General features: G+C 38.4%; 1 protein-coding gene across 5 annotated transcripts in view; it reads left to right on the forward strand.

The window, feature by feature from the left end:
• Positions 1-3,337: 3,337 nt before the first annotated feature.
• The window catches only part of PARP11 (poly(ADP-ribose) polymerase family member 11), a 62,561-nt gene continuing 49,354 nt past the window's right edge, over positions 3,338-16,544 (forward strand). For 2 of the 5 annotated variants that reach the window (XM_055281061.2, XM_055281068.2), the window contains exon 1: positions 3,338-3,588. In XM_055281061.2, the coding sequence (XP_055137036.1) occupies positions 3,571-3,588 (18 nt within the window). In that variant the 5' untranslated portion in view covers positions 3,338-3,570. Of the gene's footprint in view, positions 3,589-3,685; positions 4,285-12,837; positions 12,960-16,544 lie in introns of those variants that run through there. The other 3 variants (XM_055281069.2, XM_063639952.1, XM_055281071.2) reach the window with 3 other exon arrangements.

The raw sequence follows: 16,544 nt of genomic DNA on the forward strand, positions 1-16,544 counted from the left end.
TAAGAGGTGTCTCATTAGGTATAAGCCCAAATACCTAAAAGGGCCTAGGGAGGTAATTTAAATGAGACTGACAGCCTATTCCCAGTCTAAAGGAGTCAACATGGCTTCAGTCAGTTGTTGACATACGGGAATACAGTGTGAAAGCAAAACTGGAGGCCCAGATTATTAAATTTGAAATTTCCCAGTTTTAAAATAGTGGCCATTTATTTTAAAAAGTTTAAATACTTTGTGTGTGCTAAATAATCATTAAGGACTCTTCCAATAACTTGCTATTTAACTCAGTGGTCCTAAAGCAGTAAAAATAAGCAAAAAAATCACTAAAATTCGTATAGCCATTTTCACTTCCCTTCACGTTACTTAGGTGTAGAGCAGTATATTTTAAGGAATTGTTCACCCAATATGTACTCAAACCAGTTGTGTTCTCTCCATCCCACTCTCCTACCACCAGCTCAGGCAACTCCACATCTTCAAGAAAACAAAGTATAGCTCCAACCTCACAAAAGATTGAGGACCTGGCTCTAACCTTTCTAGTTAAACCTGCTTTGTAAAAATTCACTTCCAACTTCAAGGAAGAGCTAGTTCCTAAATCACTTAAACTGCTACTGTTCATTCTTCAAGGCTAGCATTACTCTGATACCAAAACTTGTTAAAGACAAGCACAAAAATCAGTAACAATGGACCAATTTTGTTAATTATAAATACATTTTAATCCTAAATAAAAGATTAACAAATCAAACCCAGCATGGCTTTCATTCGATCAAAAAATAATAGAACATGACAAAGCAGAGTTTATTTCAGAAATGTAAGAATGTGTTGAACACTGGGAAATCAATGAGCATAATTCATTATATAAAGGAGTCAGAGTAAGAAACAAATATAGTGATAGAGGCTAAGAGACAGTTGGTAAAATTTTGCACTCTTTCCTGATTTAACAGCATGCAGTAAAACAGGATAGAAGAAAATTTCTTTAAAGATGCTAGTGTATTTTCAGAACACCAACTAGCAGGCGCGGTGGCTCACATCTGTAATCCCAGCACTTTGGGAGGCCGAGGTGGATGGATCACCTGAGGTCAGGAGTTCGAGACCAACCTGGCCAATATGGTGAAACTCCATCTCCACCAAAAATACAAAATTAGCTGGGCATGATGTCATGTGCCTGTAGTCCCAGCTACCTGGGAGGCTGAGGCAGGAGAATCGCTGGAACCCAGGAGGCAGAGGTGGCAGTGAGCCCAGATTGCGCCACTGTATTCCAGCCTGGGCGACACAGTGAGACTCCATCTCAAAAAAAAAAAAATACCAACTAGCACTAGCACCTAATGGGCACATGCTTGCCTTACTGCATTAAAGCTGGATATCCATTATCTTGTCCTGTAGTCTTAAACATTTTTCTGAGGTTTTGACCAATGTAATAGGAAGAAAGAAACACATTATTTGCAGGATAATGATTGTCTGTGTACAAATTCAGAGAGACGAGCTGTCAAGCTATTGGAACTAATAAGCCATTTTTTCATGCGTGGTAGGATACAAGGTAAATAAACAAAAATCAATAGCTTTCCTAAATTACAACAATGAGAAATATCTCACAAAAAAACTATAAAATATCTAGGAACAAACTTCCCAAGAATTATGCAAACCTATGTGATTTATTTTTTTTTTTTACAGATTCTGATGCAGATCTGAAAAAAATTTGTTAATGCCATCTAAAGGTAGAGAAAACACGTATTTATGAATGGAAAGACCCATGATATTGAAAATTTTGAAAAAGAAGAGAATTAGGAGAGAGGTTCCTTTACGAAAAGGCAAATACATTAAAGAGGTAATGATTATAACTGTGGCATATTTTAGGAATAAGCAGATAATTAATAGAGGAGAATGTTCAGAAACAGATATATACGTGTATGTATACCTATCTATATGTATATGTAAATTTAGGTTGTAATTAACAGTGGCACTTCAAAGTAGTGAGGAAAGAATATTCAATAAACGACATGGGGGCAACTGGTTAACCATTTGGCAAAAATAATCTCTTATTAAACAATTTTTTTCCAAGAATTAATTCTAAGAAGTAAATGGACAAATGTGAAGAAATGCCTGTTGAAGCATTTTTTTGGAATAGTGAAAAATAGAAAACCACTCAAATGTCTATTCAGTAGATTATTTCAAATGTGTGTGTCTATTTATGTGTACGTAGTATACACATAAGTTATGGAACGCCATGAGTCTACTTTAAAATATGGCCGGGTGCAAGATGGCTCACACCTGTAATCCCAGCACTTTGGGAGGCCAAGGCAGGTGGATCACCTGGGGTCAGGAGTTTGAGACTGGCCTGGCCAACATGGCGAAAACCCGTTTCTACTAAAAATACAAAAATTAGCTGGATGTGGTGGCGCACATCTGTAATCCCAGCCACTCAGGAGCCTGAGGCACGGGAATCGCTTGAACTCCGGAGGCGGAGGTTGCAGTGAGCCAAAATGGCGCCACTGCACTCCAGCCTGGGCGACAGAGGGAGGTTCTGCCTAAATAAATAAATAAAATGATGAAACAGATTTAAACTTAATGGAATGGAAGGATATCCACATAATCTTTAAAGTGAAAAGAAAAATCCGGTTCCAAATCTATAGGTATTCTTTGATTACATTTGTTTTTTCAATGTGTAGAGGCATAGAAAAGTCCAGAAGGATCTATAATGAGCTGTTTAATTTTCATTTCCTATGGGGTAGATCCTTTGTTGCATGGAAGATTATTTCACTCTGTTAGCTCTCTTTACATCAGTAGGAATACATCCTCATGGTTTTAAACTTCTTGAGGGAGCTTTCCTGACACTCTACCCTAGGTAAACATGCTAGCATAGCACTCTCTATTCACCATATTACCTATAAATCATATTGCACTTTTTAACTTTTCTAAATTACTTTTTGCTTTCTTTTCTAGATTATAAAATTCGTGAGGGCAGGGACAGTATGTAAAGGTTCCCTTGTGAGCAAATAACCATCACTTATCGAACTCTGTGTGCCAAATACTGTGCTAAATGCTTTCAATAATCTCACTCTTAGGGAGATATTACTACCATCTCCATTTTGAGGATGAAGATATTGAAAGATTATGAATTTTCTCCCAAATGCCATTGCCAGGCCTGTGTGACTCTTGGCCGTTACCCGGTGATCAATAAAAATTTGTTTCATAGGAAAGAAATACAGCCAGCCGTGGCTTTAAGATCACTGGGTGATACAGTTGGACTAGAAACCCTTTAAACTCCTTCGTCACACAGATACTCGCAAGCCCCGCCCAGGACGACCGCCCGCGCGCGTACGGTTAAGCGTGCGGGGGCGGGGCGAGCTTGTCGGAGTGGGGCGGAGACAGATCTGACTGGCTAGCGTCGGGCGGAAGTCGGGAGGTTGGGTGGTCTGTAAACGCTGGCTTGTGACAGGGAGGGGGAGAAGGAAGGCCTTCGTAAAGGTTGCCTCTCCGTGCCTTCGCTCCCGGTGACCCGCGGGAAAAAAAAAATCCAACACCCAGGCCCCGCGGCTAGCCCCTTCCCACAGGCTCTCTCCGCTCGATTTTGTCACCGTTATGTGGGAAGCGAATCCAGTGAGTAGCCGGGCGGGACGGGGCGGGCCCAGGGGGCGGAGTTGATGAGAGAGGGGCGGGAGGGGGTCACCGGAACTGCTTCCCCGCGCTCTCTTCAGTCTGGGTGTTGAGTTTCGGGGCCGGAGTTACCGGGCCTTTTGGCTTCTGCAGTCTGTACCTTTTTAAGCAGTGGAAGTGCCTCGGTGGATTCTCCAGTGCTTTACTGTCTTCTTGTTACAATTATTTATTTTACTTCCTGTGACGTTTCAGCCTCATCCCTTTACCATTTGTTGTTGTTTTTGAGACGGAGTCTCGCACTGTCGCCCAGGTTGGAGTGCAGTGGCGTGATCTCGGCTCACCGCAACCTCCGTCTCCTGGGTTCAAGCGATTCTCGTGCCTCAGCCTCCCGACTCCCTTCACTGTTTTTTGAAACTTTGTGTTTTGCTTTCTAATTGGAGTAACTGGCCTTGGAACCTGTGGTCAGTCATTTGCCTCTGGTTTACCTGCCAGTCCCACCAGTCTAAAGCAAGGGAATTGGACCCCCTTGTCTTGAATGGGCCTAAGAGGAGCCATCAGTTCTCCTTCTCCCTTCTTGGTGGACAGTCGTTTAAAACTTGGAGTATGGACTGTATGTTCTTAGATGTTTTCGTTCAGTGGACAAAGTGATGATCTGGAGCATTTCAACTGCAAGTCTGCCTTCTTCCTTGGTTGACCCTGGTATTTTCATTATGACTTCATGTATTTTTGTCTACTTTGCTTTTATAGATTTATTTATTTAAAGTGCAAGGTAGGGGCGGAAAAGTTTAGTACCTTTCCTCACCACCCATTGTAAGGATCACAGCCACCACTCCTTAAAACAGAAGATAGGTTAACAAGGTAAAAGCATAGCAAATCTAATCAAAGTTTTACACCACCAGGCACTTCAGAGACCAGGGAGATCTCTATTTTTATGCGTAGGACCCATGAAGAATAGACAAGTGTGTAAAAATGTGATTGGACAAAGGATATACTCTAATGTTAATAAACTGAGGGAGGAAACCCAACAAGGTCTGTTTGTTCAGATTTTTCTTGGCCTCTCTGTGTATCATTTCTTCCTCCTACGGAGGAGGAAGGACCCTTCTGGAATGAGGGTCTTAGCGACCTACTATCAGGCAAGGTAGGTTAGAGAATTTATGGCCAGTTCCTACAGAGAATGGCAGGGAAAAGTTACAGTAATAGTTCCAGTTTTTATGGCTTGCTTTGTAGGAGAGGGATCCTAGTTTCTGTCACTCACCTTGGGGAAGAAGAATTCTGGTTTCTGTGACTCACTTCTGTGACGAAAGATGGGCAGGAGACAGAAGGGCAAAAGAAGATCAGAGGGAGAGACTGCTTCCGAGGCTGCTTCGGAGGCCTTCCAATCTCTTTTAGTTCGAAGTACTCAGCATGCCAAAGTGTCATACTTTGGCGTAGTGTTTTTCTGAGCCCCAACACAACCCTCAGAGAGTGGGATCTATTTGCCAAGAGTATTCTTCTGTTATGGTTGAAACTGCCTGGTAAGGTGGCAGATGTACGGTATTTACAACTTAGGAGTTGACTGGAAAAATGGCAGAATCACATTTCAGCAAGTTGTTGGACTAAATACAGTCGTGCGCCTCTTAAGAATGGGGGTATGTTCTGAGAAATTCGTTGTTGGGTGATTTTTTCATTGCGCCAACATCATAGAGTGTACTTTCATAAGCCTGCTACACACCTAAGGCTATATGGAATAGCCTATTGCTCTTAACCTAGAAATCTGTACAGCATATTATTGTACTGAATACCGTAGGCATTTGTAACACAATGGAAAGTATTTGTGTATCTAAACATAGAAAAGATACAGTAAAATAAAGTATTATAATCTTTGGGACCACTGTTGTATATGCGATCCATGGTTGACTGAAAGCTTTTATACAATGCATAATTGTATATGAAACATATCAAACTACTCCTATGCTGAGATAACTGCGTAAATTTACTTTAATAACCCCTAATTTCCATATTTGCAATAATTTCCTATAATCAGTATTCTTCCCCTCTCATCTGGAATATATTTCCAGGTAAGTTAGAAAGTTTATCACTACATTTCCCTATGTTTTTAAGTTAAGTTTTTATCCAGTAGAAACTAGTCGGTTCGTCTGGATTTGGTAGTTGCACATTATGGTTCCTTTTTGTGCATCATATAACAATAGTCATCATCTTAGTATTTTCGATTCATACGTATAATACTCTCTTCCAGCTGCATTAGAGGAAAGTAATTACTTGTATTTGATTTTAGCAAAAATAATTTAGAATAATGAGAATGTGCTCTCTGCTTATATATTCAGTTTCACTATCTGTCATCAACAGCCTTCATTTTGTATTTATATCTTTATGTAGCTATTATTCCATTTTTGTTATCCGTCTTTCTTAATTTTTCCATAACAAACCCTTTAGCCACCCAAGTATATGTCTTACTCAAAGTTTTAAATCTTTCACTATATTGTAAACTTCACAAGGACAGGGGTTTTGCTCTGTTATTTTTCCTATAGTATCTTCAACTAGAGAACAGAGCCTGACACATAGTAGGCACTCAATAAATATTTGTTGAATTCATGATGGTGGTTGCACCAGCATGGACTAAAGATAATTCTTTGCTCCTACTATGAATTTTCCCTCCTGCGTCACACATACATCAGAATTTGCTGTTGGATTATTTGTGTGTTTGTGAGAATTATAAAGGCATTAATGAATGTCTTATATACTTGGTTTGTTATATCATGATCTCATTTATTTGTAAGAAATGGGTTTTCTTTGAAATAACCTGTGTGATTTTGCTAATTTCAGCAGAGCAGGCTGACTTTTGTTAAAAGTGGGGAACCCTCCACATATCATCCCACATTCTTCTTTTGCCACCCAAATAAGACATATTTGTCTTATTGCTACTGTATTTTATTACTACTAATAGTTTTTCTTCCTATGAGCATATGAATGATATCAATAAGCACAATTTGGTTTTAAAAATCAACATTCTACATGTGGGTTTCTCTAGTAATTTGTTAGTTTATTTTAGTTTCGCTTTCCTGGTTTCACTTACCACAATTTCACTTACCAGAAGTCAGCTGCGGTCTGAAAATATGAAATGGAAAATTCCAGAAATGAACAATTAATAACTTTTAAGTTGCATACTGTACTGTGTAGTGTGATGAAATCTCATGCCATTGTGCTCCATCCTGCCTGGGGCCACGAATCATCCCTTTGTCCAGCATATCCACACTGCATATACTCTACCTGCCTGCTGGTCATATAATAACATGTAATGTCACTCACTTATTTATTGAGCACCTATTATAAGCCAGTTAGTGCGAAGTCCTGGGGTTTACAGTGGTGAACAGAACAGACTAGGCCCCAGCCTTTATGGGTTTGCAGTCTGGTGCAGGCAGGCAGATATTAAACAAATAATTATGCAAATAACATTTAATTCAAATTGTGATAAAAAGATATGAAAGAAAAAGAGTACTATGACATTGTAGGGGGAGCTAATACTAGACTGGGCAATCAGGAAAGGCCACCCTGTGAAAGTAACTTTTATAGAGATCTGAAGGATTGAGCAAGCATTAGCCAGGTAAAGGTTGGCTGGAAGGTGGGGAGAGCTGTTCAGACAGCAGAGATAGTGTGAGCAAAGATCCTGAGGCAGAAAGGAGCTTGGTGCTTGAGAAAAAGAGAGAAGCCTATGTGGCTGGGACGTAGTGCGCCGGAAGACAAGCCCAGGAGGTAGGAACCAGGCCATGCATGGATTTGTGGCATATATTTAGGATTTTGAACTTTATCCTTAGAGGAGTGGTAACACATTGAAGGAAGTGTCATGAACATATTTATGTTTTTAAAAAGATTACTCTGGCTGCTGTGTGGAAAATGAGTTTATGTATTAGAAAATATGGTAGACATAATAATGGCCTCCCAAAGATATCCACATACTGATACCCAGAATCTGTGAATATGTTGTTACATGGCAAAGGGGAGGTTATTAGCTAATCGGCCGACCTTAAGATAAAGAGATTATCTTGGATTATCCAGGGGGGTGCCAGAGTAATCGCAAGGGTCCTTAAAAGTAGAACATGGGGACAAAAGACATGGAGTGACTATGGAAGAATGGTCAAAGAGATACAACATGGCTGGCTTTGGAGATGAATGAAGGAGGTTACAAGCCAAGGTATGTGGGTAGCTTCTAGAAGCTTGAAAAACCACGGAAATAGATTCTTTCCTACAACCTTTAGAAGGGAATCAAACTCACCTTGATTTTAGCCCATTGAGACGCATGTAAGATTTCTACAGAAATGTAAGAAAATAAATTAGTGTTGTTTTTAAGCCACTGCGTTTGTGGTAATTTGTTCTAGCAGCAAAAGAAAACTAATACTGAGGGGGATAAGGGGCTGTAGGAAGACTAATTAGGAGGTTATAGTGTAGTCCAGAGTAGAGACGAAGGTGACTTCGGACTATGTGGGGAGACTATGAAGTCACTTATGAAGGTGACTACTAAGTGGGGAGAGAGAAGATCAATTCAAGCTGCATCTTAGATGATGACTTAGCTTTCTGGCATGGGCAGCCAGGAACAAGATGTTTTCACTGAGCTTGGAAAAGGGAAAGCCATATGGAAGATAACAGGAGTTTGGTTTTGAACTCACTATGTTTAGTATGCTTATGAGGCATCAAGTAGTAACGTTTGGAAGGCAGTTGGTTAGGTAGGTAAGTCTGGAGCTCAGAGAAGAAGGCTGGGCTGGAAATTGAAATTTGAGCCTCAGTGTCTATAGATAGTCTGTCACCCAAGCTGGAGTGCAGTGGCATGATCTCGGCTAACTGCAACCTCTACCTCCTGGGTTCAAGTGATTCTCGTGCCTCAGCCTCCTGAGTAGCTAGAACTACAGGTGTGCACCACCACACCTGGCTAGTTTTTGTATTTTAGTAGAGACAGGGTTTCACTGTGTTGGCCAGGCTGGTCTTAAGCTCCTGACCTCAAGAGATCACCCTTCTAGGCCTCCCAAAGTTGTGGGATTACAGGCGTGAACCACCATGCCCGGCCCCCAATAAAACAGTATTTTAGAAATTAATGTTTTTATTATCATTGAGAAGGATGATTTTTTTTTTGCAACTTCTTGCATAGTACTTATATCTCATTTGATCATAGTTAGTTTGAGATGTAAGTTAGACCACACTTTGATTACTCTGTATGTCTAATAAATTAGGAAATGTTGTGCCACGATTATATATTGTCAGGAATTGCAACTTGTGTTTGCTGGCGCTGTCAGATGTTTTGGAATATCAAGGTCAAATACAGACTGAGAAATTATGGGAAGATTTCTCCCTGAAGATTATATCTTGTGCTCTTTCAGTTGCATTATTGACAAGCCTATAATATTAGGGTGAATGTTTCAACCAGCCTGAATGTTTGGAAGGTACTAACAAATGGATTCTTAAGTCATTTTTTGACTTCTTCAGTATCTGGAAAGTATTTTCCCATGTTTTGTTTTAACATTTAGTCATGTTCTTTATACACAAAATAGTGTAATCAGTCTCCTCTGAGAAGTGAAGAAAACCATCAAGTTTTGGGAAGGAGTCACATCCTAGCAATTGAGCCATTTGCAGCATAGCTTGGTGACTTTGAAAAAGATGGTATCTTATTCTCAGCATTAAAAATCAGGTATTGAAGTAGTAGATTCATGCTATTTAAAATTCTAGATGTATCTCTGCTATACTCCACTTAAGCAGGACTCTAGAAAACATAGAATTACTTTTTAGTATTGTCAGCGTTATGAAGAATTTTTTTGTTTTTTAAAATCTCATCCCTCGTTTCAGAAAGTTGTCAGCACCTTTTTCCTTGACAGCCAGCAAACTTGCGTGGGAAGAATAATCTTGCAAACGCTGCCATTTCCTTCTGCAACATCTGAGAGCACGTACTCTGAATAGTCAATATTTGATGATGTTTAATTTCCATTATTTCCTTCAACACTCAGTTATAATCAGGAGGCATATTGTTGACTCCTGTTTCATATAAAGAATCTTTTAGTAATATAACAGTGTATGTTTTTGCTATTTGTATACTTCATGCTCTGTCAATTTTGAATGTGTTGCACCTTTTTCAACTTATGTCACAGCTCACAAAAGTATCATTGTCTAAATAAAAACTGTCTTCCCTGTACTATAAGTTTTCACTGATATGTAAAACAAAAAGTTGTTGAGTACTTTTACCTTATATACTATATATGTGTCAAGGACTGATTTATATTTTCTCCACAGGTAGTTTGTCCAATTGTAAAACAAAATATATGCTAAAACACTCACATGATAGTAATTGCTCTTCTGTATTGTGTTGCATGATAATATATGACATCCAGTAGAATCATTTAATAAAGAATTTTGGTCAATAGCTTGTTTATTCTCAGGCATAAATTTGACTTGACTAGCTTCTCAGCAGTATCAAGAATTTTTACCTGTTTTAGCTGAGGAATGCGTCTTTTCTCTTGGTTTCTTCTTTGTCCTTATCAACAAAGCAAATGGAGTTTGTGCTTTGCGTGAAAATAATCTGAAAGTTTACTTGAGTTTTATACTACTATATTTAAGTAAATGCTAACTATGGTTGATATGAATGTATCAACAGAGAGTGAATATAATGGGATATTATAGTGAATGGTAACTTTAAAGAAAATAAAGTGATTTTCATGCAGATTATCATCAATCTTACATTTCAACTTTTCAAAATGTATGTAGACAAATTTATTTCATTACTTTGCCCCTGAAAATGCCTGTGAAAGATCTCATAGTCCCTGAGGACCGTCTTTTGAAGATTCTGAGAGAAAACAAGAAGGGCTAGGACTGAGTCATGAGGAACTCTAAAAGTTACAAGCTGAGGAGAAGTCAAAGTGCAAAGGAGATTCAGAATTTATGGACAAAAAAATAAGATGATCTGGAGAGTGTCATGTCATAGAAACCAAGAGAAGAGTTATTCAGGACAGAGGATAAACTGTGAAATGTTACCGTGAGATAAGTAAGATGAGGACTGAAAAGAGCGTAGGATTTAGTAATGTGAAGCTCATTAGACATCCTAGGAAGTGTCTTTTGTTTGTTTGTTTATAAGTGATGATGGGTGGGAAAGATTGGATCAGAAGCTAGAAAAGTTAAATTGGAGTGGGTGTTAGCATAGAAACTGAAGAAATAAACATAGTGTGTAGACAAAGAGTTACAGTTAATAAGCCACCAAAGGAGACAAGATGAAATCCTAAAAGCACTCAATCTGAAAGAAGATAGAAAAAGAAGAAAAACAGAACAAAGAGCAGGTGGGACCAAAAAAAAAAAGCAAATTACAAGATGGTAAACTCAAAGCTAACCATATCAATAATCATACTACATATAAATGGATCAAACACCCCAATTAAAATATAGAGATTTTCAGATTGGATTAAAAAAACAAGACCCAAGTATAAGTTGTCTGTAAGAAATACACTTTGAATATAAAGACATGAATAGAATAAAACTAAATAGAGAAAGATGCACAGTGCTAACACTAATGAAGAGAAAGTGTGAGTGGTTTATTATTGTTAAGGTAGATTTCAGAGATAATGATATTATCAAGGATAAAGAATGTCATTTCTTAATGATAAAGAGATCAGTTAACCAGAAACAATCCTAGATATTTTAGACATCCAATATTAGAACTTTAAAATACATGAAACAAAATTAATAGAACAGCAATAAGAAATAGATACCCAGTTAACTGGAGATTTCAGTAGTTTTCTCCAAATAATTGATGGAATGAGCAGATAGAAAAGGAGCAACAGTATAAAGAACTTTAACACCACTATCAACTAACTTGATCTGCTTGGCATTTATGGAACAATTCACCCATCAACAGCTGAATACATGGGTTTTCTTTTTTTCCAACTACATAGAGAACGTGTAAAAATATATACCATATTCTGGCCCATAAAACATATCTCAGTACATTTGAAAGAACTGAAGTCAAGCAAGATGTGCTTTCTGACCTAAATGGAATTAAGTTAGAAACCAGTAACAGAAAGATTGTAAAATTCCCAAACATTTGGTAAATAAATAACACTTTAAGGTAACCCATGGGTTAAAGAAATGAAAAGAGAAAATAGAAAGTATGAAAACAACATATCAAATTTGTAGGATGGTGCCAAAGCAGTACTTAGAGGGAAATTTGTAGCTAAATTAATGGCTGTATTGGAAAAGAAGAAATGTTACAAGTCAATAATCACAGCTTTCTAAGAAACTAGAAAAAGAAGAAGTTAAACAGGAGCAAGAAAATAAAGGTTAGAGTGGAAATCACCACAACAGAAAACAACAGTGAAGATCAGTGAAACTGAAAGCTAGTTCTTTGAGAACGTCAATACTATTAATAAATTTCTAGCCCAGCAGATCAGGAGAAAAAGAAGACACAAATTACCAATATTAAGAATGAGAGTGGTAACATCACCACATATTCCAAAGACATTAAAAGGATAAAGGAATGTTATGAACAACTTTATATCAAGCAGTATGACAACTTAGATCAAATGGACGTATTCCTAGAGAGATACAAACTGCTAAAGCTCACTGCAGAAACAGATAATACAAATAGTCTAACATCTGTTAAATAATTTGAATTTGCAGAAAAAAATCATTCTAAAAGAAAATTCTAGGTCCAGATGGTTTCAGTGGTGAATTCTACCAAATATTTAAGGAAGAAATAATACTAATTAACACAGTTTTAGGAAATGGAAGAGGAGGTAATACTTCACAACTCATTTCATAAGGCTGTCAGACCCTTATTTCAAAACCTATCATAGAAAACTACAGACCAATATCCTGCATGAACATACGTGCACAATTTTAAACAGAATTTTAGCAACTCAAATCTAACATATATAAAAGGATTAATACATCATGACCAACTGGTGTTTATTCCAAGAATGCAAGGTTTAATATTTGAACAGCAATCAATGTAATTCACCAGGTAAACAAACTAAAATGAAAAACTATATGGTGATTCCAGTACATGCAGAAAAAGCCTTTGGCAAAATCGAATATCGATTCCTGATTAAAATTCTCAGCAACCTAGGAATAGAAAGGAACTTGCTCAACCTGATGGAAAGTATGTGGAAGGGAGTTAACTCAGCAGGCTGGGGTTGTTCAAACCTTGCCCATTCTTAAGCTTGTTTCCATGACTGTCCTTTGCTCACCTCCAGGGAACTAAGCTCTTGAAATTTTTTGTCTTAATAGTGTATTTGCATGCCTGAGTCTTTGAGCCGTGCTATACCAGCTTGTCCAGATTGTTTATACTAGCAATGCAGTTTATGGTGAAGACCTGCTTTCCCTCTGGGAATCTGGAGCTTCAGTAACAGGTCAGTCACACAGGTGCTGTTACGTTTATATGACTGATACCCAGTAAAAGCCCTGTACAGTTTGGCTCAAGTGAACTTCCTTGGTTGGTAACACTTTGCACATACTGTCACACATAGTTGGGAGAATGAAGTGTGTTCCATGTGACTACACTGGGAAGGGACACTTGGAACCTTGTATGTGGTTTCTTCTAGACTTCACCCCGTATTCTTTTCCCCTTTGCTGATTTTACTCTATGTTCTTTCACTGTAATAAAGTGTAACCATGAGTAGAGCAACTTTTGAGTCTTGTGAGTCCTAGCAAATCATCAACCCTGAGGGTTGTCTTAGGGACCCCTGACACAAAGGGCATCTTCAGAATGCCTTTATCTAACAACTTAATGGTGAAAGACTACTTTCTCCCAAGGCAATGATGTCCATTCTTTATTCAGTATTCTACTGGAGGTTCTAAGGAAAAAGGCAAGAAAGGAAAAAGGCATCTAAATCTTAGAAGAAGTAAAGCTGTCTTTATTCAGATGATATGATGCCTATGTAAAATCTAATGGAATCTTTGAAAAGCTCTTAGAACTAATAAATGAGTTTCATAAGGTTGCTAGATATGGAATTCATATATAAAAATCAATGTATCTCTATACAGTAGCAACATATAATCAGAAATTGACTTTTAAAATGCAATTCCACTTACAGTACTATCAAAAATATGAAATAAGCCTGAAAGTAGCAGAAAAGATTCGCAAGATCTGTACATTGAAACCTACAAAACATTCTTGAAAAAATTAAGACCTAAATAAGTCGAGAGATGTAATTTATTCATGGGTTGGAATACTCAATATTGTTAAGATGCCAATTTTCTCCAGACAGATTGATAATTCAATGCAATCCCAGTAAAAAAATCAAAGGACCTAGAATAGCCAAAGCAATTCTGAAAAAGAAGAACAAATTTGGAGAGCTAATGCTACCTGATTTAATGATTCCATGTGAAGCAACAATAATCAAAACAGTGTAGTATTGGCATCAAGTTAGGGAAGTTAATTAATGGAATGGAATAGAATAAAAAATAGAGCCACAAACAAGTGATTTTTTAATAAAGGTATGATTCAGTGGGAAAAGAACAGTTGTTTTAACTAATGATGCTGAAACAATTGGACACCCATATGCAGAAAAATGAACGTCACTCCATACTTTGCTATACTATAAAAATTATATATATAGTATTCATACTAGTATATAAAATATACTAATATAAAATATATAGTATAGAAAAATTTATAAACTATAAAATTTACTACAAATGGATCATAGACCTAAATGCAGAATCTAAAACTACAAATTTCCAGGTGAAAAAAATAGAAAAAATATATATATTTATTTTTTTGAGACAGAGTCATGCTCGGTTGCCTAGGCTGTAGTGCAGTGGTGTGATCATAGTTCATTGTAACATTGAACTCCTGGGCTCAAGCAGTCCTCTTGCCTGTCTCCCAAGTAGCTACAGGTGCATGCTACCATGCCCAGCTAATTTTTAAATTTTTTGTAGAGATGGGGTTTTGCTATGTTCCCCAGGCGAGTCTCAAACTACTGACTTCAGGTGATCTAGTCTAAAACTCCTGGTCTCAATCTTCTGGGTGCAGCCTCCCAAAGTGCTGTGATTACAGGGATGAGCCACTATGCTTGGCTGAGAAAAATCTTTTTCAAATTTTAAAATTTGTATTTCTCTAATGACTAATGATGTTGAACATCTTTTCATGTATTTTCCATCTGCTTGTTTTCTTTGGTGTAGTTTCTGTTAGCATTGGTTAGGCACGGAGTCTCGCTCCATCGCCCAGGCTGGAGTGCAGTGGTGCTATCTCGGCTCACTGCAAGCTCCGCCTCCTGGGTTCACGCCATTCTCCTGCCTCAGCCTCCCGAGTAGCTGGGACTATAGGCACCCTCCACCACGCCCAGCTAATTTTTTTGTATTTTTGGTAGAGATGGCGTTTCACCGTGTTAGCCAGGATGGTCTCAATCTCCTGATCTTGTGATCTGCCCACCTCGACCTCCCAAAGTGCTGGGATTACAGGTGTGAGCCATCACGCCTGGCCACAAAGATTCTTTTTAGCTACAATACCAGCACTATGATTGATAAAAGAAAAAAGTGATAGAACAGACTTTATCAAAATTAAAAACTTCTGCTGTTGAAAACATGCTTCTAGGAGAATGAAAAGATAAGCCACAGACTGGAGAAAGTATTTAAAGAACATATAACTGATAAATGACTTGTACCTAGAATATATTAAGAACTCGGAAATCTCAAGAGAAGGAACTCAATTTTTTAAAGTGAGCTAAAGATATGAATAGACACTGCACCAGAGAAGATAAGCAGATGGGAAATAACAACATGAAAAGATGTTCAACATCATTCTTCTTTAGGGAAATGGAAAATAGAACCACAATACTGCCCCTCTATCAGATTGGCAAAAATTAAAAAAAGCCCTAATGCCATTTATGAGGACTTTGCCTTCCTGATCTAATCACCTCCCAAAGGCCCCATTTTCATATATCATCACATTAGGAGTTAGAATTTCAACATAACAATTTGGCAAGGACACAAACGTTTAGTGTATAACATTCTGGCCCTGGCCCTTCCCTCCACAAAAAATTTGTGTCTTCCTTGCATGCAAATTACATTCATTTTATCCCAATCACCCCAAAGCTTAACTGATACCAGCATCAACTTTAAAGTCCAACATCTCATCTAAATATTATCTACATCAGATGCAGTTGAGCCCAAGGTATGATTCATCCTGAGGCAAATTCTCCTCCAGCTGTGACCCTGTGAAACCAAATATGTGCTTCCAAAATGCAATGGTGGTCTGAGTTTGGTGGCTTGTGCCTGTAATCCCAGCTACTTGGCAGGCTGAGGTGGGAGGATCACTTGAGGCCAGGAGTTGAAGACCAGCCTGAGCAACATGGCAAGACTCTGTCTCTGAGAAAATTGAAAAATTAATTAGCCAGGCATGGTGGCATGTGCTTGTAGTCCCAGCTCCTCAGGAAGCTGAAGCACAAGGATCACTTGATACTAGGAGTTCGAGGTTGCAGTGAGCTATGATGTGTCACTGCACTTTAGCCTGGACAACAGAGCAAGACCCTGTCTCTAAAAAAATTAAAAAGTTAAAAAATATAGTGGTGTTCTAGTCATAGGGTAGACGTTCCATTCCAAAAGGGAGAAAAAGGAAGGAAGAAAGGGGTGACAGGTCCCGAGCAAGTTCCATGAAATCTTAAGGCTACAAAGTGAATGATGGGCTTGACACCCTGCCTTCCAGAGAAGTGGAAGTGCTGCCTTCTGGACCCTCTGATGGGGTTGGTCACAGTCCCTGGGCTTTGAGAGGTCCAGCCCTCATGAGCCATCTGGCCTATTGAAAGCAAGGCAGTGGTCCTCTCTTTTGTTGAACCAAGGAGGCATCCCGAATGATCTCTGAATTGCTTTTAGGGTCCTTCCTTGTCTTAAAGAAGAGCACACATTTGCAGCTGAATTGCTCTATGGTCCCATCCTGAAAAGTCCAAGAAGTCTACCAACCCTCCTTCATTTCTTCCCATCTACTATTTTTTCAT

Source organism: Symphalangus syndactylus, chromosome 5, assembly GCF_028878055.3.
Source record: "Symphalangus syndactylus isolate Jambi chromosome 5, NHGRI_mSymSyn1-v2.1_pri, whole genome shotgun sequence".
Classification (NCBI taxonomy): Eukaryota; Metazoa; Chordata; class Mammalia; order Primates; family Hylobatidae; genus Symphalangus; species Symphalangus syndactylus.